Source organism: Oncorhynchus kisutch, linkage group LG5 (assembly GCF_002021735.2).
Source record: "Oncorhynchus kisutch isolate 150728-3 linkage group LG5, Okis_V2, whole genome shotgun sequence".
Lineage (NCBI taxonomy): Eukaryota > Metazoa > Chordata > Actinopteri > Salmoniformes > Salmonidae > Oncorhynchus > Oncorhynchus kisutch.
In genome coordinates, this window is record NC_034178.2 from 7,190,682 (window position 1) to 7,212,340 (window position 21,659).

The 21,659-nt window shown below is 42.3% G+C and overlaps 1 protein-coding gene across 1 annotated transcript in view; it reads right to left on the reverse strand.

Annotated features, from left to right (window-relative positions):
- LOC109880512 (xin actin-binding repeat-containing protein 2-like) overlaps positions 1-18,366 on the reverse strand; it is a 51,344-nt gene extending 32,978 nt beyond the window's left edge. The window contains exon 1 of the mRNA XM_031824326.1: positions 17,875-18,366. Within this exon, the coding sequence (XP_031680186.1) occupies positions 17,875-18,105 (231 nt within the window). The 5' untranslated portion in view covers positions 18,106-18,366. The remainder of the gene's footprint in view (positions 1-17,874) is intronic.
- Positions 18,367-21,659: the final 3,293 nt, after the last annotated feature.

Sequence of the window (21,659 nt, forward strand, 5' to 3'; positions counted from 1 at the left end):
GTCGGAAGTTTACATACACTTAGGTTGGAGTCTTTAAAACTCGTTTTTCAGCCACTCCACAAATTCCTTGTTAACATACTATAGTCGGTTAGGACATCTACTTTGTGCATGACACAAGTCATTTTTTCAACAATTGTTACAGACAGATTATTTCACTTATAATTCACTGTATCACAATTCCAATGACAGAAGTTTACGTACACACGGTTGACAGTGCCTTTAATCAGCTTGGAAATTTCCCGAAAAGGATGTTTAGAAGCTTCTGATAGGCTAATTGGCATCATTTGAGTCAATCGGAAGTGTATCTGTGGATGTATTACAAGGCCTACCTTCAAACTCGGTACCATTTTCATGAGAAAATCAGCCATGATTTAAAAACATTGTAGACCTTCACAAGTCTGGTTCATACTTGTGAGCAATCTCCAAACGCCTGAAGGTACCACGTTCATCTGTACAAACAATAGTATGCAAGTATAAACACCATGGGACCACGCAGCTGTCATACCGCTCAGGAAGGAGACGCGTTCTGTCTCCTAGAGATGAACGTACTTTGGTGCGAAAAGTGCAAATCAATCCCAGAACAACAGCAAAGGACCTTGTGAAGATGCTGGAGGAAACAGGTACAAAAGTATCTACATTCACAGTAAAACGAGTCCTATATTGACATAACCTGAAAGGCCGCTCAGCAAGGAAGAAGCCACTGCTCAAAAACCGTCATAAAAACGGCAGACTACAGTTTGCAACTGCACATGGGGACAAAGATCGTACTTTTTGTAGAAATGTCCTCTGGTCTGATGAAACAGAAATTGAACTGTTTCGCCATAATGACCATCGTTATGTTTGGAGGAAGAAAGGGGAGGCTTGCAAGCCGAAGAACACCATCCCAACCGTGAAGCACGAGGGTGGCAGCATCATGTAGTGGGGGTGCTTTGCTTCAGGAGGGACTGGTGCACTTCACAAAATAGATGGCATCATGAGGGAGGACAATTATGTGGATATATTGAAGCAACATCTCAAGACATCAGTCAGGAAGTTAAAGCTTGTTTGCAAATGGGTCTTCCAAATGGACAATGATCCCAAGTATACTTCCAAAGTTGTGGCAAAACCCTGTTCCGCTAGTGGAACCCCTCGCTAACAGCCAATGAAATTTCAGGGCTCCAAATACAAATCAACAGAAATCTCCTACATCAAATTTCTCAAACATACAAGTATTAGGCACCATTTTAAAGATATCATTCTCATTAATCCAGCCACAGTGTCTGATTTCAAAAATGCTTTACAGCAAAGGCTCCGCAAACGATTATGTTAGGTCACCACCAACTCACAGAAAAACCCAGCCATTTTTCCAGCCAAAGAGAAGAGTCACAAACAGCACAAATAGAGATTAAATTAATCACTAACCTTTGATGATCTTCATCAGATGACACTCATAGGACTTCATGTTACACAATACATGTATGTTTTGTTCAATCAAGTTCATATTTATATCCCAAAATCTTATTTTACATTGGCGTGTTATGTTCATTAGTTCCAAAACATGCAGTGATATTGCAGAGAGCCACATGAATTCACAGAAATACTCATTATAAATGTTGATGAAAATTAAAGTGTTATGCATGGAACTTTAGATACACTTCTCCTTCATACAATCGCTGTGTCAGATTTCAAAACAACTTTACGAAAAAAGCATAATCTGAGAACGGCGCTCAGAGCCCAAACCAGCCAGAGAAATATCCGCCATGTTGGGTTGTCAACATTAGTCATAAATAGCATTATAAATATTCACTTACCTTTGATGATCTTCATCCGAATGCACTCCCAGGAATCACAGTTCCACAATAAATGCTTGTTTTGTTCGATAATGTCCATCATTTATGTCCATTTATGTCCAAATAGCTTCATTTGTTAGGGCGTTTGGTAAACAAATCCAAAAGCGCGTTCTGGTCCAGTCGGACGAAAAGTTCAAAAAGTTATATTACAGGTCGAAGAAACTTGTCAAACTAAGTATAGAATCAATCTTTAGGATGTTTTTATCATAATGTTCAATAATATTCCAATCTGAGAATTCAGCCTGAAACAACGTTCTAAAGACGGTTGACATTTAGTGGAAGCCGTAGGAAGTGCAAAATAACCCATATCCCACTGTGAATTTGATAGGGGCTGAGTTCAAAAGCTACAAACCTCAGATTTCCCACTTCCTGTTTGGATTTTTTCTCAGGTTTTTGCCTGCCATTTGAGTTCTGTTATACTCACAGACATCATTCAAACAGTTTTCGAAACTTCAGAGTATTTTCTATCCAATACTAATAATAATATGCATTATTGACTGAGTAGGAGGCAGTTCACTCTGGGCACGCTATTCATCCAAAAGTGAAAATGCTGCCCCCTATCCCAAAGAAGTTAAGGACAACAAAGTCAAGGTATTGGAGTGGGCATCACAAAGACCTGACCTCAATCCTATAGATAATTTGTGGGCAGAACTGAAAAAGCGTGTGCGAGCAAGGAGGCCTACAGACCTGACTCCTGACCCAGCACTGTCAGGAGGAATAGGCCAAAATTCACCCAACTTATTGTGGGAAGCTTGTGGAAGGCTACCCGAAATGTTTGACCCAAGTTAAACAATTTCAAGGCAATGCTACCAAATACTAATTGAGTGTATGTAAACTTCTGACCCACTGGGAATGTGATGAAAGAAATAAAAGCTGAAATAAATCATTCTCTCTACTATTATTCTGACATTTCACATTCTTAAAATAAAGTGGTGATCTTAACTGACCTAAGACAGGACATTTTTATTAGTATTAAATGTCAGGAATTGTGAAAAAATGAAATGAAATGTATTTGGCTAAGGTGTATGTAAACATCAATACACATATGGTCATTCAGCAGTTACTCATGTATTTCATCACCCATTCCCATTCAAATGGATCAAATGTTTTCTGCTTTTCTCCACTATCATGCCACAGCATCTCCTGTTCTGAAGAGGAATGGGGGTCAGATAAACCACAGACAGGAGGCCATTTCCCAGGTGTCCCTGTTAGCCAGATCTTGTTCTCCATATGTTCCCGTTGGCCCTGCCACAGCTTCCCCGTCAGCTTCCCCGTCAGCCTGGGGAATCACTCCCCTTACGCTCCCCTTGACAGACTGACATCATTAATAAGGTACGTGCTTCAGGAAATCTACCAGCCTCAGAGACAATCCTGCAGGAAAAATAAATAACCCTTTTAAGGGTGTCTCACTAATGAATTCAATGCCACCCATCCATGACATTAATGCTGATGTGACAGCGTGCACAGTAAAACGGTGAGGCCGGTCGGACACTTGTCAGGGGAAACCATGGCGATGAAATCAGTTTTTTATATGGAGCTGCAGATTAGGAAGTGACATCGCGACCTGTTGTTTTGTGTCACCTGGGGGTGCACTAATGCACAACCATGCCTATTAAAATCCAGTAAAGCACGTCATACAGCAGCTATAGGTGATCTCTCTCTCTCTCTCTCTCTCTCTCTCTCTCTCTCTCTCTCTCTCTCTCTCTCTCTCTCTCTCTCTCTCTCTCTCTCTCTCTCAGTGTCTGTATAGAAAAAGGAGTTCTGGCTGAGATGACGGACTAGAAGGGGTTTGCTGAGGGAAATGGCAGCTCATATGTGACTGGCTCACCGCTTGGAGGGATGCTTTGTTTCAAATGATGCACACACAGACGCACATATACACACCACCAAGCCCGATTGCTCCTGGCTAGGAGGTCTAATGTTGTGAGAGCTGCCTTATCGCTTTCCTGGCACAACATGAAGTGACATGAAGTTGACTCATCAGGATCCACAGTTGATAGTCAAGACAGAGACATACCATTAGGCTGTAGGAGGCATCTGCCTTGCTGCTGGTGGAGAACATCTCATTTTTCTTTCCTCGCCTTAAATCAATCCAATTCTTAACTAATGGATCCGATGTTTTCAGTTACAGCGTCACAAAACTTGCCTCACCTGAGCACGTACTGTACCTGAACAAGTTTGATTTCACGTTCTCCTCCTCTTATTGAAATAACAAAGCTTTAGTTTCTGGTTTGGAAGCTTTTGCTGAAACTGCAGATATTTCCTGTCTTTGAAGGTCACCCAGAGGCACTTAACAGACTCCAGAGTGTCTCATCCAAACCTTGGCACAAGCTTCTCTTTCCATCTGAGTTATTTGTTTGCATCCAATGCCATAAGCTTTCCTCACAATCCAAAAGTTTGCAGTGAAGAATATTGTACAGTACAATTCTCTATTGACTCTCACCATTATTAGGAAACACAGGCCACTGAGATCCACCCACTTATATTTCACTCTCAAGTCAACACAGTCACAAAAGTGTTGCAGTGAGGATAGAAAGATAGAGATGAGAGCGGGGAGAGCAAGAGATAAAGGGGGATACCTAGTCAGTTGTACGACTGAATGCATTCAACTGTAAGAGTTAGTGACGATAGTTGGCAGTAGAAAGCCTAAATAGTATATTTGACCTTTCAGCTTCCATATCAAATCTAGACATTTCAAGCAGACAATTAACAACAATGATAAATGATTTGATGCAAAAACCTAAGAAAGAAATTGGGAAACCTATCCAACCAAAAACATAGAGATCCAGAAAACCACAGCCTACGCTTTCACTATGGTGAATCACTAAAACAATACAGAAATACACTACGGAAAAAGAAGGAACAGCACGTTAGAATACAGCTCAATGTAATTGAAGAACCCATAGAATCTAAGCCACTTCTGGTAAAATTGGAACACACTAAACAAACAACAACACGAATAGTTATCTATGCAAAATGGAGATGTATTGGTAAACCACTTCTCCAATCTTTTGACCCTATAACAAAGATCAAACAGCAAAGACATGATTAATTAAAAATCTTAGAATCAACTATTAAAGACTACCAGAACCCACTGGATTCTCCAATTACATTGAATGAACTACAGGGCAATTTCTTCAGTGAACTAGGTCCCCCACGGGGACACCTGTCCACAACCTCAAACAGTCACACTCCAAACTCCACTATGGCCAAGACCACAGAGCTGTCAAAGGACACCAGAAACAAAATTGTAGACCTGCACCAGGCTGGGAAGACTGAATCTGCAATAGGTAAGCAGCTTGGTTTGAAGAAATCAACTATGGGAGCAATTATTAGGAAATGGAAGACATACAAGACCACTGATTATCTCCCTCGATCTGGGGCTCCACGCAAGATCTCACCCCATGGGGGACCTAGTGAATGACCTGCAGAGAGCTGGGACCAAAGTAACAAAGCCTACCATCAGTAATACACTACGCCGCCAGGGACACAAATCCTGCAGTGCCAGACGTGTCCCCCTGCTTAAGCCAGTACATGTCCAGGCCCGTCTGAAGTTTGCTAGAGAGCATTTGGATGATCCAGAAGAAGATTGGGAGAATGTCATATGGTCAGATGAAACCAAAATAGAACTTTTTGGTAAAAACTCAACTCGTCGTGTTCGGAGGACAAAGAATGCTGAGTTGCATCCAAAGAACACCATACCTACTGTGAAGCATGGGGGTGGAAACATCATGCTTTGGGGCTGTTTTTCTGCAAAGGGACCAGGACGACTGATCTGTGTAAAGGAAATAATTAATGGGGCCATGTATCGTGAGATTTTGAGTGAAAAACTCCTTCCATCAGCAAGGGCATTGAAGATGAAACGTGGCTGGGTCTCTCAGCATGACAATGATCCCAAACACACCGCCCGGGCAATGAAGGAGTGGCTTTGTAAGAAGCATTTCAAGGTCCTGGAGTGGCCTAGCCAGTCTCCAGATCTCAACCCCATAGAAAATCTTTGGAGGGAGTTGAAAGTCCGTGTTGCCCAGCAACCGCCCCAAAACATCACTGCTCTAGATGAGATCTGCATGGAGGAATGGGCTAAAATACCAGCAACAGTGTGTGAAAACCTTGTGAAGACTTACAGAAAACGTTTGACCTCTGTCATTGCCAACAAAGGGTATATAACAAAGTATTGAGATAAACTTTTGTTATTGACCAAATGCTTATTTTCCACCATAATTTGCAAATAAATTCATTAAAAATCTTACAATGTGATTTTCAGGAATCTTTTTTCTCTCATTTTGTCTGTCATAGTTGAAGTGTACCTATGATGAAAATTACAGGCCTCTCTCATCTTTTTAAGTGGGAGAACTTGCACAATTGGTGGCTGACTAAATACTTTTTTGCCCCACTGAATATCAACGAATTGGCGAGGGCACTAGAACAGACTGGAGCACCCCGCCTCACCCTCCTAGAATCTGAAGTCAAATGTCTACTGTTTTCTGATGATCTGGTGCTTCTGTCCCCAACCAAGGAGGGCCTACAGCAGCACCTACATCTTCTGCACAGATTCTGCCAGACCCGGGCCCTGACAGTAAATCTGAGTAAGACAAAAAATAATGGTGTTCCAAAAAAGGTCCAGTTGCCAGGACCACAAATATCATCTAGACTCTGTTAACCTAGAGCACACAAAACATGATGCGTACCTCGGCCTAAACATCAGCACCACAGGTAACTTCCACAAAGCTGTGAACAGTCTGAGGCAAGAAGGGCCTTCTACACCATCGAAAGGAACATAAAATTCGACATCCCAATTAGGATGTATGAGACACATATTTATCTCAGATTACACAGATCCACAAAGAATTTCAAAACAAATCCAATTTTGATAAACTCCCATATCTATTGGGTGAAATACGTGCCGTTTTGTGACCTGTTGCCACAAGAAAAGGCCAACCAGTGAAAAACATATATATGGGTTGTATTTACAATGGTGTTTGTTCATTTATTTTCCCTTTTGTACTTGAACTATTATCTAATCGTTATAACACTGTACATAGCCATAATATGATATTTGAGATGTCTCTATTCCTTTGAAACGTTTATGAGCCTAATGGTTACTGTTCATTTCTGATTGTTTATTCAACTTCTGTTTATTGTCTATTTAACTTGTTTTGACACTGTAAACATAAGTTTCCCATACCAATAAAGCCATTTGAATTGAATTGAGAGGTAGAGAGAGGGATACAGAGAGAGAGAGAGAAAGAAAGGGAGCAAGAGAGCAAAAACAGAGAGTGAGCGAGGAGACACACAGACAGGCACATAGTGGAGAGAAAGAGAGAGACTGAGTAGAGAGAGAGAGAGTGTTGTGACGGAGTGGGCCCAGCTTGGCTGTGGCGTCTCCAAGCAGGTTTGAGATGATTAGGAGCCTCTGTCTCGCTGGGCCAGCTGACACACAGAGGAGCTAAACAGTACTGTGTGCCAGATGGCCAGACGGCCAGACAGACAGGCTGCAGAAGTGTCATATGTTGTATGGGTTGAGAGGACTATTCTAGGCACCAGGCTTTATTGTTGGTAACACCTCTCACTCTATCACACTCATCACAACACAGTACATCAAACCCAGAAAAGCCCCAGCTACACTGGTGAGTTAGTGATGATGTAACACTCCTCTGAGTGAAGGCTACTTTGCACTTGATTTATGGAAGGTGTAGGACATACTTTATGGAAGGTGTAGGACGTTGCCAATGTTGATATAACATGCATGATAATTTTTTTCACTGAACATTTCTGAGAGAGATCTATAGAGAGATAGCGAGTTGGAACTACAGAGAGTCAACATGAAAAAATAGTGCGGTTCTGAAATGTGCTCGTCATGCTTCACCGTAGATGTGACTTGTTTATGAAGTACAGTGACCTGCTTGTTAAGTCCCGAGAACCAACATCTCTCTCTCTCTCTCTCTCTCTCTCTCTCTCTCTCTTTCTCTTTCTCTTTCTCTCGCTCTCTCACTCTCTCTCTTTCTCTCGCTCTCTCACTCTCTCGTTCACTCTCTTTCTCTCTCTCTCTCTCTCTCTCTTTCTCTCTCTCTCTCTCTCTCTCTCTCTCTTTCTCTTTCTCTCGCTCTCTCACTCTCTCGTTCACTCTCTTTCTCTCTCTCTCTCTCTCTCTCTCTCTCTCTCTCTCTCTCTTTCTCTCGTTCACTCTCTTTCTCTCTCTTTCTCAATTTCAATTCAATTTAAGGGCTTTATTGGCATGGGAAACATATGTTAACATTGCCAAAGCAAGTGAACTAGATAATATACAAATGTGAAATAAACAATAAAAATGAACAGTAAACATTACACTCACAAAAGTTCCAAAAGAATAAAGACATTACAAATGTCATATTATGTGCAAATAGTTAAAGTACAAAAGGGAAAATAAATAAACATAAATATGGGTTGTATTTACAATGGTGTTTGTTCTTCACTGGTTGACCTTTTCTTGCGGCAACAGGTCACACATCTTGCTGCTGTGATGGCACACTGCAGTATTTCACCCAGTAGATATGGGAGTTTATCAAAAATTGATTAGTTTTCAAAATTTTGTGGATCTGTGTAATCTGAGAGAAATATGTGTCTCTAATATCGTACATTGGGCAGGAGGTTAGGAAGTGCAGCTCAGTTTTCACCTCATTTTCTGGGCAGTGTGCACATAGCCTGTCTTCTCTTGAGAGCCAGGTCTGCCTACGGCAGCTATGCTCACTGAGTCTGTACATAGTCAAAGCTTTCCTTAAGTTTGGGTCAGTCACAGTGGTCAGGCATTCTGCCATTGTGTACTCTCTGTTTAGGGCCAAATAGCATTCTAGTTTGCTCTGTTTTTTTTGTTAATTCTTTCCAATGTCATTCTCTCCATTCACTCTCTTTCTCTCTCTCTCTCTCTCTCTCTCTCTGACTAGGTCATTCTCTCTGTCTCTTCCCACTGGGCCTATGCGTAATGAATGCAAATCATGTTTCACTCCCTTTCATCAGGCTCCTCTGCCTCCTAATGTTTACTGAGCGCTGCCAAACACCAACTCCATCCGACACTATTTATACGTACGAGTGGCGGATCTAAACCGGGATATCCAGAACCTTCTCCATTTCCAGACAGTGACTTTGGACATAAGCTGAATCAGGGGCCCCTTGTTCATCAATGCTGATCCAATGTTCTGGGGATATAGGCCTAGTCTATCTTTGTTTACATGGATATAGGCCTAGTCTATCTTTGTTTACATGGATATAGACAGGTGGAAGCAAAATAAACTAGCTGTGAGTGTGTTCTCAGTTTGACCAACGGTGCTGCTGTTTATGATTAATCCGTCACCCCGAATACCGTTCGTCATCCAGTAAGTTATAAATAAAGCTTTAACGGGTTTGAAAAAACAACAACAATTGAATATTTTTCGCCATGGCAACCGTCACAGTAGCAGACATGTCTGAGTGAGGGGACATTATGAATTATAGTGCTGTCTTTGTCTCAGAGCAATATCTACATAAATGATTAAATTGTAAGCCCTGTGGTTCGGGTGGTAATCCGTTAGCGTGCACGTTCCGGTGCCGTTCTGGGTGTCATCATAATACCGCTGGAAAAAGAAAAGAAAAGGGCCCTGAAACACAGAATCATGCTGGTGGTGAAGATGGATTATGACGATAATGAAGATGACTGGTGAACGATAGGAAAGGAATGCTCATATGCACATAACAGATAAGTACAAGATGAATGCTTTAGAAAGGGAAACCCCCCAATCAAACTCCAAGTCGATGGAAGGTCGATGGCCTGGCCTGGCCATTGGTTTAACTATACAACAGATAAGTGCTGGTAATAATTGGAATATCTAGCGTTCAGAGACCCACTCCTTTGTTATTGGGCCGTGTGGTTGGACTCATACAGCCGTGACTCCATTAAATGATTTGAATCAGTGAAACTGAGACGAGGTGGAAGTGTCTCATAGAGCTAATGGAATCTTACGAGTGAGCCGTTGAGACACTTTGGGCCGGGCCGGGCTGGACAAAAGAGGGCTGGAAGAATGGGTCAGAATGAAGTTTTTTTTATGTGGGTGTGAGTAAACTGTAGCCTTAATTTCAACATAACATTAACCATTTGAAGCTTTAAAAGAGGCTCTCATACCTGTTTGCCAAATACCACTTCCTGTCAACCGGGGCAGCCAATGAAATGACAGTAAACACAATTGACTATCCCCAAAATAAAACACACAAGCATACACATAATGTCGTGTCAAGTGTCAAGTTACCTAGCTGAAAATTATGCATATGGGACACATTAAGCAATGTCCAAAGCCTCCATAAAAATGAAAAAAAATCATTCTCCCGAGTGGCGCAGTGGTCTAAGACACAGCATTGCAGTGCTAGAGGTGTCACTACAGACCCTGGTTCAATTCCAGGCTGTATCACCATGTTTGGGAGTCCCATAGGGGCGGTGTGCAATTGGCCCAGCGTTGTCCGCGTTAGGCCCGTCATTGTAAATAAAAATTTATTCTTAACCGGCTTGCCTAGTTAAATAAAGAGAAATGCTTTTGCAGTACATCCCACACAGTACAGAGGTACGGTAGCTACTCAAGCTGTGAAGATCAACCCAAGCTCCCATGTACATTCCCACCCGCACGTGCCACCATCTGAATGTGTGCAGACGCCTCACATTTAAGTGTCCAACTGGACTTCAGGATATGTCACATTTAAAGCCACCCATGACATCAAGCTTCATAGGTCACAGTGGGCTGTATATTTAGAGTCTGGATGTCCCATGAGGTGAGGATGGGGAATGGGCTATCGATCTCAGAGAACCCCTAGGACCTTCAAAAACAAACTAACCAAGATTAAATCCCTGGTGAAATAACAGGACAATGACATAGGATGTGCCATGGTTTGGTGACATAGATCCTATCTCTGTGCCATGGTTTGGTGACATAGATCCTATCTCTGTGCCATGGTTTGGTGACATAGATTCTATCTCTGTGGCATGGTGTGGTGACATAGATGCTATCTCTGTGGCATGGTGTGGTGACATAGATCCTATCTCTGTGGAGTGATACATGCTGCATGACTTTGGTTTCTTCATTATAGTCTTGGTATGCAACTTTTATGGATTGCTTTAGATTGCATTTGGATTACTGATACCGTGTTATGTGGGTTGTTAACTGGATTCGTTCTGACATTTGTGATTTATTGTTTTTGATTATTATTTGACATTTTCGCTGCACTGTTAGAGCAGGACTAATTGATGTGACTCCCAGACATTTGATTGCCCCCCTCTGGTTGGGACTGGAAACGACATCTGATTCCACTGTCAGAAACAGAAACAGAAACAGAAGGGGGTCGGCTAGTCAGCTAGTCCACTCGAGCAAAAAAAGGAACTCTTTGCTCCGAACATAAACTATTGCATCACTCCACATCTGTGGATAATGGAAACATGCCTGTCCTCCTCTACAGTGGAATCAGTGAAGTTTTGGCACTACTTATACGGCCACCCGGCGATGATCCATCCTCCATTGTTATGACTAACCTCTCCATGACATCCCAGGCATTCCACTGTATAAATAATACAATATCCCACCAAAGCTGACATTTGCATTACAACCCTACAGATAAGGCAAGAGACAGAGTCATGTTTTATAGTGAGCTGCAAACCTTTCCTTTCTGTGATCTGTGAACACTGGCCCTGTGTTGAACTGACACAGGCTTTTGTTAGACGACTAAATCAGAGATAAGAAGATGACCTTCCCGTTGCCTGTGAATAATGTGTGGCTGAGAATGTTATTAGAAACCAGAGTGAAACAGAGACAAATGAACAGCCAGATGATTGTGCTTCATTCAAGGTCTCCTTTATTTAAGTGTTCTAAAGGGGTATTAATCAAATATTAATATTCTGCTTTATTGTTTCTCAGGTCACCTTGCCCCAAAAGGGGACAGAATTCATCTGATTTGGGGGAATAAAAAAGCACTTTAACACCATGGGCAACACAGAACGAAAATGAAAAACGGGAATGAAATCTTCTGCAGAGGAAATTGAAAGGAAACGGCAAATTGGATTATCATTCATTAAGAATCAAATGTCAAATAGAAAGGTCAGATTCAAAGGAAGAATTCAACAGTGACAAGTATCCGTGTTCTCAAAATTAAGATACAAGATAATGACAGATAATTTTGGTCATGCAAAATAAAGGATGAATTCCAAATGGGCGTCGTAGAGTAAAAGTATGTCTTTATCCCGCTTTCCTTGACTTGAATGATGCAGTAGAAGAAGGTTTGAGAGTCGTCATATTGGAACCCTACAGAAATACAAGCAGTTCAGCGTTAGTATATCAAAACGGTACAGTAGATAAACCACCATTGTATGGGGTTTGGGGGCGGCAGGTAGCCTGGCGGTTAAGAGCGTTGAGCCAGTAACCAAAAAGTTGCTGGTTCAAGTCCCTGAGCTGACTAGGTGAAAAATCGGTTGATGTGCCCTTGAGCAAAGCACTTAAACCTAATTGCTCCTGTAAGTCATTCTGGATAAGAGCATCTGTTTAGCCTAACCTACATTGTCTCAGTCTCATCATGATTGTCAGTCAGCTCATGTCAAGGGAATACAATAATTCATCTTTGAAGCAAATGTCTCCTAGATGTATTATAGGACACGGTCCATTGGGGAATAGCCAAACTCTGTTCTTATCAGGATGTGTTTGGTTTATTATGGCTTCGTTCCACTCTGTCTCGCCACACTCGTCTAAATATACTTAACAAGGCTTAACTTTCCCTAAAATACTACATTTCACTCAGTACCAGATGAAGTTTTTACATTGTATTTGAGACATGGCCAGTTGTTCTGAGCCAAAGAATGTCTGTGAAAGATTGCATCTTTTGGACCTTTGGCATCAGTGGTTCAGTGTTGTGGTCGCAGCAAACTACGGTACAGTACAGTCATCTGAGAAACGTCTCACATTTCCTTTCACACATAAGTACTAATTAAAGAACAGTAAAGATAAAAACCCTCACAAAAAACAACATCCCACAAAGAAAAACTGTTCAATAAAACAAACCCCTAACTATTTCGTTTTTGTACACTTCTGCTCTCGTAGTTAAACTACTAAGAATGAAGCTTTTCAGCTGGCCTTTAATCAGTTCAGCTGACTTCACCTTCCTCTTTGTGATCTGAAGCAACACCAGAACCCACAGATCCACATAAGAAGACAGACAGACAGCAAGACCCAGTCCAGAACTCTGACTACGACAGGCATGATCCAGTTCTCTATAGATCCACGTCTCCACTCTGCCTGTGCTCCCATCTGATCTGAGGCAGGCTGGCAGTACCTGCCACAGCCGACATACCAATTACAGGGTTATTTTTAAAATGCAGCTTAACCATACAACCCCAGGAATAGGTCTTAAATAGCACAGTGTGGAATAAGCCCCGTCGTCTGTGCATGGCACTGCACTGCACAGAGAGCATGTGCCACCTGCAGGTTTCAACCCACAGTCGGCAGGCTAGAGAGACACCATACTGCAGCTGTGCTGCCGCCTCAAGACCTCTAAAACCTACAGAGTTGGGACAACTGTATGTTTATTATGAGTAGGGCTCAGAGTTTTCCCTGACCATGAGCTAACGAGGAACAACTTTGGTTAAGTTAAGGCTATATGGTCAGGAACAACTCTAGAACCTAATTATGGACTAGTCAGAGCTACTATGAGTCCCACAACTAAGCAATCAAAGCCAGTGAGCTCACTGAATAGATCAATAAGAACTTAATCTGTATCAGAATGGGTGATTAATAATACACAGTTCTTAAATACATCTAAAACTAAAAGTATTGTATTTGGTAAAAAAAAGAAAAAGAATCTAAGACCCAAACCTCAACTGGAGTTATACATTAAGTGTGTGACCATTGAACAAGTTGAGGAAGCTAAACTCCTAGGTACAGTTGAAGTCGGAAGTTTACATACACTTAGGTTGGAGACATTAAAACTCATTTTTCAACCACTTCACAAATTTCTTGTTGACAAACTATAGTTTTGGCAAGTCGGTTAGGACATCTACTTTGTGCATGACACAAATAATTTTTCCAACAATTGTTTACAGACAATTTATTTCACTTATAATTCACTGTATCACAATTCCAGTGGGTCAGAAGTTTACATACACTAAGTTGACTGTACCTTTAAACAGCTTGGAAAATTCCCGAAAAGAATGTCATGGCTTTAGAAGTTTCTGATAGGCAAATTTACATAATTTGAGTAAATTGGAGGTGTACCTGTGGATGTATTTCAAGGCCTACCTTCAGTGCCTCTTTGCTTGACATCATGGGAAAATCAAAAATCAGCCAAGACCTCAGAAAAAAATTGTAGACCTCCACAAGTCTGGTTCATCCAGCAATTTCAAAATGCCTGAAGGTACCACATTCATCTGTACAAACAATAGCACGCAAGTATAAACACCATGGGACCACGCAGCTGTCATACCGCTCAGGAAGGAGACGCTTTCTGTTTCCTAGATATGAATGTACTTTGGTGCGAAAAGTGCAAATCAATCACAGAACAACAGCAAAGGACCTTGTGAAGATGCTGGAGGAGACAGGTACAAAAGTATCTATATTCACAGTAAAACAAGTGCTATATCGACATAACCTGAAAGGCCGCTCAGCAAGGAAGAAGCCATTGCTCCAAAACCACCATAAAAAAGCCAGACTACGGTTTGCAACTGCACATGGGGACAAAGATCGTACTTTTTGTAGAAATGTCCTCTGGTCTGATGAAACAAAAATAGAACTGTTTGGCAATAATGACCATCGTTATGTTTGGAGGAAGAAGGGGGAGGCTTGCAAACCGAAGAACACCATCCCAACCTTAAAGCACAGGGGTGGCAGCATCGCGTTGTGGGGGTGCTTTGCTGCAGGAGGGACTGGTGCACTTCACAAAATAGATGGCATCGTGAGGGAGTAAAATTATGTGGATATATTGAAGCAACATCTCAAGACATCAGTCAGGAATTTAAAGCCTGGTCGCAAATTGGTCTTCCAAATGGACAATGACCCCAAGCATACTTCCAAAGTTGTGGCAAAATGGCTTAAGGACAACAAAGTCAAGGTATTAGAGTGGCCATCACAAAGCCTTGACCTCAATCCTATAGAAAATGTGTGGGCAGAACTGAAAAAGCATGTGTGAGCAAAGAGGCCTACAAACCTGACTCGGTTACACCAGCTCTGTCAGGAGGATATGGCCAAAATTCACCCAATTTATTGTGGGAAGCTTGTGGAAGGCTACCAGAAATGTTAGACCAAGTTAAACAATTTAAAGGCAATGCTACCAAATACTAATTGAGTGTATGTGAACTTCTGACCCACTGGGAATGTGATGAAAGAAATAAAAGCTGACATAAATAATTCTCTCTACTATTATTCTGACATTTCACATTCTTAAAATAAAGTGGTGATCCTAACTGACTAACCTAAAACAGGGAATTTTTTACTTGGATTAAATGTCAGGAATTGTGAAAAACTGAGTTTAAATGTAGTTGGCTAAGGTGTATGTTAACTTCTGACTTCAACTGTATATCATTGGATGGTCAATTATCATGGTCAAGTCATATTGAAAAATGTGTCGTAAAGATGGAGAGAGGTATGTCTGTTCTGAAAATATGTTCTGCGCTTTTGACACAAAAATCAACTGCACTAGTTGTTCAGGCTCTGGTCTTTTCCCAACTTGATTACTGTCTGGTAATATGGTCAAGTGCAGCAAAGAAAGACCAAGCAAAGCTGCAGCTAGTTCAAAACAGAGCATCACGCCTCACCCTTAACTGCACATACAGAACTAACATCAACAACATCCATGCCAGTCATTCCTGGTTGAGGGTTGATGAGAGATGAACTGCTTGTCTCTTTGTGTTTATGAGAAGTATTACTGTAATGAAAATTCCAGATTGTCTGTATAATCCAATAACATTCAGCACAGACAGCCATACATACCTCACAAGACATGCCACCAGGGGTCTCTTCACATTCCCCAAGTTCAAAAGCAATTCCCGACAACACACAGTATTATACAGAGGCATGATCCAATTACTCCAAGAAACAGGAAAATTACCTTTAAAAAATGGATTAAACAACGTCTGATGGCAAAATAGCGACTGTGAAATGACACACACACAGACAAACTCGAACACAAACACAATCCACACACGCGTTATTCTTCAGTTGTACACCGTGGCATTCTACATTTGTGTGACTGCTCAGTGTACCATGTGCTTGGTTCCTTCGTCATGTTCTGTGTTTCGTGTGGACTCCAGGAAGAGTAGCTGCTGCTTCGTCAAAAGCTAACGGACATCTGAATAAGCCAATAAACACTGTCAGTGTATTGATCTAGTTTATGAATAACTAAAGCTGCTTTCAGGTGGTTGACACTGAGACATGGTCATCTACTTTGTTTACAGCATGACTAAGTTCCCTTTACAACTCTCAAGAGGACAGTAATGCCATGGCCGGGGGCTGAGAAACATCAGTTGTGTATTTAGGCTCCACTCCATAGACAGGAGGATGGACTAGAGATCAATACAGATCTCTCTGTGCAGCTAATGGGGAGACTTCACTCATTTCTTTCACTTTTGCTGTGCTCTTCATACCATCTGCTGGTAGCTTATAGATTCACTAAGGATATTGTAATAATATTTGTATTATAGTTTTTGATTAAACCGATCGAATCTGCGGTGGATCTTTGGCATTACGAACACATCACGGCCAGATTTGGGAAGAATATGGTTGGACATCATGACGGTGTTAAAACCAACTAAGAGCATAACTAGGTCAGATGGACCATTCATTACTCCACGGTAGACATTTGGCAGTGGGATGGTTTGCCCAAAAATGACCCACTTTGCTTCCAAGTGTCTTAGATGTTCCTCTGAGAGCAGCCAGCTGTAATGTGATGGAAAACCAGGTGGTGAGTCATTCGCCCTCGAAGACGTAAGCACTTTTAGAGTCAACAAACTTTGGGTAAACCCTTTGCCAAAGGCTGAATCATATTCTCTGGCTTTGAAACAATACTCCTAACCCCTCGACCGTGGTATCCACTGCTCTTTGTAACAATACTCCTAACCCCTAGACCGTGGTATCCACTGCTCTTGGTAACAATACTCCGAACCCCTAAACCGTGGTATCCACTGCTCTTTGTAACAATACTCCTAACCCCTAGACTGTGGTATCCACTGCTCTTGGTAACAATACTCCTAACCCCTAGACCGTGGTATCCACTGCTCTTGGTAACAATACTCCGAACCCCTAAACCGTGGTATCCACTGCTCTTTGTAACAATACTCCTAACCCCTAGACTGTGGTATCCACTGCTCTTGGTAACAATACTCCTAACCCCTAGACCGTGGTATCCACTGCTCTTGGTAACAATACTCCTAACCCCTAGACTGTGGTATCCACTGCTATTTGAAACATACTTTCTATCCCTTGTCATCTTGTTCTATCTTGACATTTAAACCATCTTAGTAAATAGTGCATTTTCTAACTGTGTAAAAACCAAATGCAATAAAAAAAGAGGGGCCAAAATACTGAAACCAGGTGCTGCACCAGAGGTTTTCTATTGGTCAGTGATCACACGGACGTCTTTCAGAGGATCCCACATAGCCACCATGAAACTAGAATAGACATATTTATGGAATTAAGTGAGAGACGCAACAAGAACACAAAAACAAGCAGCAGAGCTGATGTTTTTTTTAAAGTGTGATGCCATTGGTCACCAGACCTCCCGCTATCTACACTGATAGTCTGCTTCCCGTCTCTCAGAAACTAGGAGACAGATAGATGCATTACAACTGTGTCAAAATCTCCAATGAACCTACTTCACTAAACTTACTTTTTTAACTTTCCACTAAAGTTTTATTCAGTTTCTCACAGTAAATGTAGCACATAATTGCCCATCAGTTGGTTCCCTCCCAAACCGTCCATGGACAGAGTGCCTTGGGCCACAGTAAGTTAGGGCACTGTTTGGCTTAAACATTCAATTCACATAAAGCTGTACTGCATAATAAGAATAGAAGTGTACTTACAGTGTTGGCTGCTCCTGGGGGCTTCTCAAACATCCTCTTCAAGTTACTCAGAGGGATGTCAAACCTCTCAATGGTCTTGGCAGCCTGGAGGTCCTCCCGGAGTACTTGGTCGTCCGTGCCGTCTGCCTGAGGGACAGAGAGATACGTCGAGGAGGAAACGGAGCCCGAGGTCGCTAATGACTCGCCACTCACCACCTCCAACTCCTCTCCATTTCCTGATTGAATTTCCATTGTTGTGGAAACTGTATCCCCCTGTTCTTTCTTCTGGGCAGGACCGTACAGGGGAAGTCTATTGTATGACTGGGAGGTAAAAGGGGGAGAAAGGAAGAGAGATTTGTGAGTATTGTGAGTGAGAGAATGAGAGAAATAGGAGTAGATGGGGTAGATGCCTTTCTCTGCTCTGTTCTGACCCTGTGGCTAGCTCTAAACACACCAGGCTGATAGACGACACAGAGAGGCTGGCCTTCAGAGGAGGAGAGAGGGAGAGGAGAGAGGAAAATGTTTTCCCAGTGACACACTGTTTTGGGTCTTGGATGCAGCTCACAGTAACGTCAGCTACATAGCTATGAGAAATAAATATTCACTTTAGAGAGAGAGACAGAGGGAGACAAAGGGAGACAGACAGAGAGAGAGAGAGAGAGAGAGAGAGAGAGAGAAAGAGAAAGAGACAGACAGACAGACTGACCAAGATAGGGCCTACTTTATAAATGTAATATTACACTAATAGAAGTATTATAGCCTACTTTTCAGCTTAATCCTGAAGCAAGGAACTCCAGAACCCAGTTTAGACTGAACAGACCCCTTTCTCCCTCCCTCTGTCAGTACCACCCAGGTCAGGCTGACAGGAAACAGTTGAGACCCCGGGTTGACCCCAGCCCTAGCCTTGTCTGGCTCCAATCCTATTTTTCCTGAACAAATCATGGAAGCTCTGTCACAATTAACCTCCCACCCCAGTCGCCAGTGTGATAGTTGTTTTATTGCCCTTCCTTTCCTTGGGAGGGTTTTACTTCACTGGGCACGGCTAATGGTTGTTTGACGGTTTAAACACATTTTTTCCTCTACTTACACAATTGGAGCACAACTTTTCTACTGTTTTTCTTTGTCCCCCTGTGACATTAATGGTGTCTCTCACAGCTTTGCGTTGAATGTTTTTTGTGTCAAGACAAGGGCCATTCAGTGTGGGGACTTTGTGCTATGTGAGCATATGCTAACTGTACTTCAAGGTTTTGCTGGGTTATCTTAATGAATTTAAGTAATGAATCGTCAACCATGTGAAATGAATTGAATTACTTATGCATAGGTTGTGAAATCCGTCAAGGCAACTCTGTGGTCCTATCAGGTGTGTCAAAAGGACTTTTTTAAGCAATAGCATTTCAAAGAGTACCTTGGCAACCATCTCAGGCAGTAGTTGAATATATTTGAAAAAACACTTAGAAGCTATTGGAAAAATACTCAAACACACTCCCATGCGTTTTAAAATAGTATTAAAATAAGTATTTGAAAATACTTTCAAATAGTAGGCTATTTAAAGCATATTATTTGAAAATGCCTTAAATTACGTCCGATAGAAGTAGTTGATTCGGGCCACATTATTAGAAAATAGTAAAATCCCTAAAAGTCGTTCAGCTCAGGGAATAAAGAGAGGGATACAGCTGGATATGAGAAAGGGATACAGCGGGATATGAGAAAGGGATACAGCGGGATATGAGAAAGGGATACAGCTGGATATGAGAAAGGGATACAGCTGGATATGAGAAAGGGATACAACTGGATATGAGAAAGGGATACAGCTGGATATGAGAAAGGGACACAGCGGGATATGAGAAAGGGATACAGCTGGATATGAGAAAGGGATACAGCTGGATATGAGAAAGGGATACAGCAGGATATGAGAAAGGGATACAGCTGGATATGAGAAAGGGATACAGCTGGATATGAGAAAGGGATACAGCTGGATATGAGAAAGGGATACAGCTGGATATGAGAAAGGGACACAGCGGGATATGAGAAAGGGATACAGCTGGATATGAGAAAGGGATACAGCTGGATATGAGAAAGGGATACAGCTGGATATGAGAAAGGGATACAGCTGGATATGAGAAAGGGATACAGCGGGATATGAGAAAAGGATACAGCGGGATATGAGAAAGGGATACAGCGGGATATGAGAAAGGGATACAGGGGATATGAGAAAGGGATACAGCTGGATATGAGAGAGGGATACAGCGGGATATGAGAGAGGGATACAGCGGGATATGAGAGAGGGATACAGCGGGATATGAGAAAGGGATACAGCTGGATATGAGAAAGGGATACAGCTGGATATGAGAAAGGGATACAGCTGGATATGAGAAAGGGATACAGCAGGATATGAGAAAGGGATACAGCTGGATATGAGAAAGGGATACAGCGGGATATGAGAAAGGGATACAGCTGGATATGAGAAAGGGATACAGCGGGATATGAGAGAGGGATACAGCGGGATATGAGAGAGGGATACAGCGGGATATGAGAAAGGGATACAGCGGGATATGAGAGAGGGATACAGCGGGATATGAGAGAGGGATACAGCAGGATATGAGAAAGGGATACAGCTGGATATGAGAAAGGTATACAGCTGGATATGAGAAAGGGATACAGCTGGATATGAGAAAGGGATACAGCGGGATATGAGAAAGGGATACAGCTGGATATGAGAAAGGGATACAGCGGGATATGAGAAAGGGATACAGCTGGATATGAGAAAGGGATACAGCGGGATATGAGAAAGGGATACAGCGGGATATGAGAGAGGGATACAGCGGGATATGAGAAAGGGATACAGCGGGATATGAGAGAGGGATACAGCGGGATATGAGAGAGGGATACAGCTGGATATGAGAAAGGGATACAGCAGGATATGAGAGAGGGATACAGCAGGATATGAGAAAGGGATACAGCTGGATATGAGAAAGGGATACAGCTGGATATGAGAAAGGGATACAGCTGGATATGAGAAAGGGACACAGCGGGATATGAGAAAGGGACACAGCGGGATATGAGAAAGGGATACGGCGGGATATGAGAAAGGGATACAGTGGGATATGAGAGAGGGATACAGTGGGATATGAGAAAGGGACACAGCAGGATAAGAGAAAGGGACACAGCGGGATATGAGAAAGGGACACAGCAGGATATGAGAAAGGGACACAGCGGGATATGAGAAAGGGATACAGCGGGATATGAGAAAGGGATACAGCGGGATATGAGAAAGGGATACAGTGGGATATGAGAGAGGGATACAGTGGGATATGAGAAAGGGACACAGCAGGATAAGAGAAAGGGACACAGCGGGATATGAGAAAGGGACACAGCAGGATATGAGAAAGGGACACAGCGGGATATGAGAAAGGGATACAGCGGGATATGAGAAAGGGATACAGGGAATATGAGAAAGGGATACAAGGAATATGAGAAAGGGATACAGGAGATATGAGAAAGGGATACAGCGGGATATGAGAAAGGGATACAGCGGGATATGAGAAAGGGATACAGCGGGATATGAGAAAGGGATACAGCGAAAATGAGAAAGGGATACAGGGGATATGAGAAAGGGATACGGCGGGATATGAGAAAGGGATACAGCGGGATATGAGAAAGGGACACAGCGGGATATGAGAAAGGGATACAGGGGATATGAGAAAGGGATACAGGGGTTATGAGAAAGGGATACAGCGGGATATGAGAAAGGGATACAGCGGGATATGAGAAAGGGTTACAGGGGATATGAGAGAGGGATACAGCAG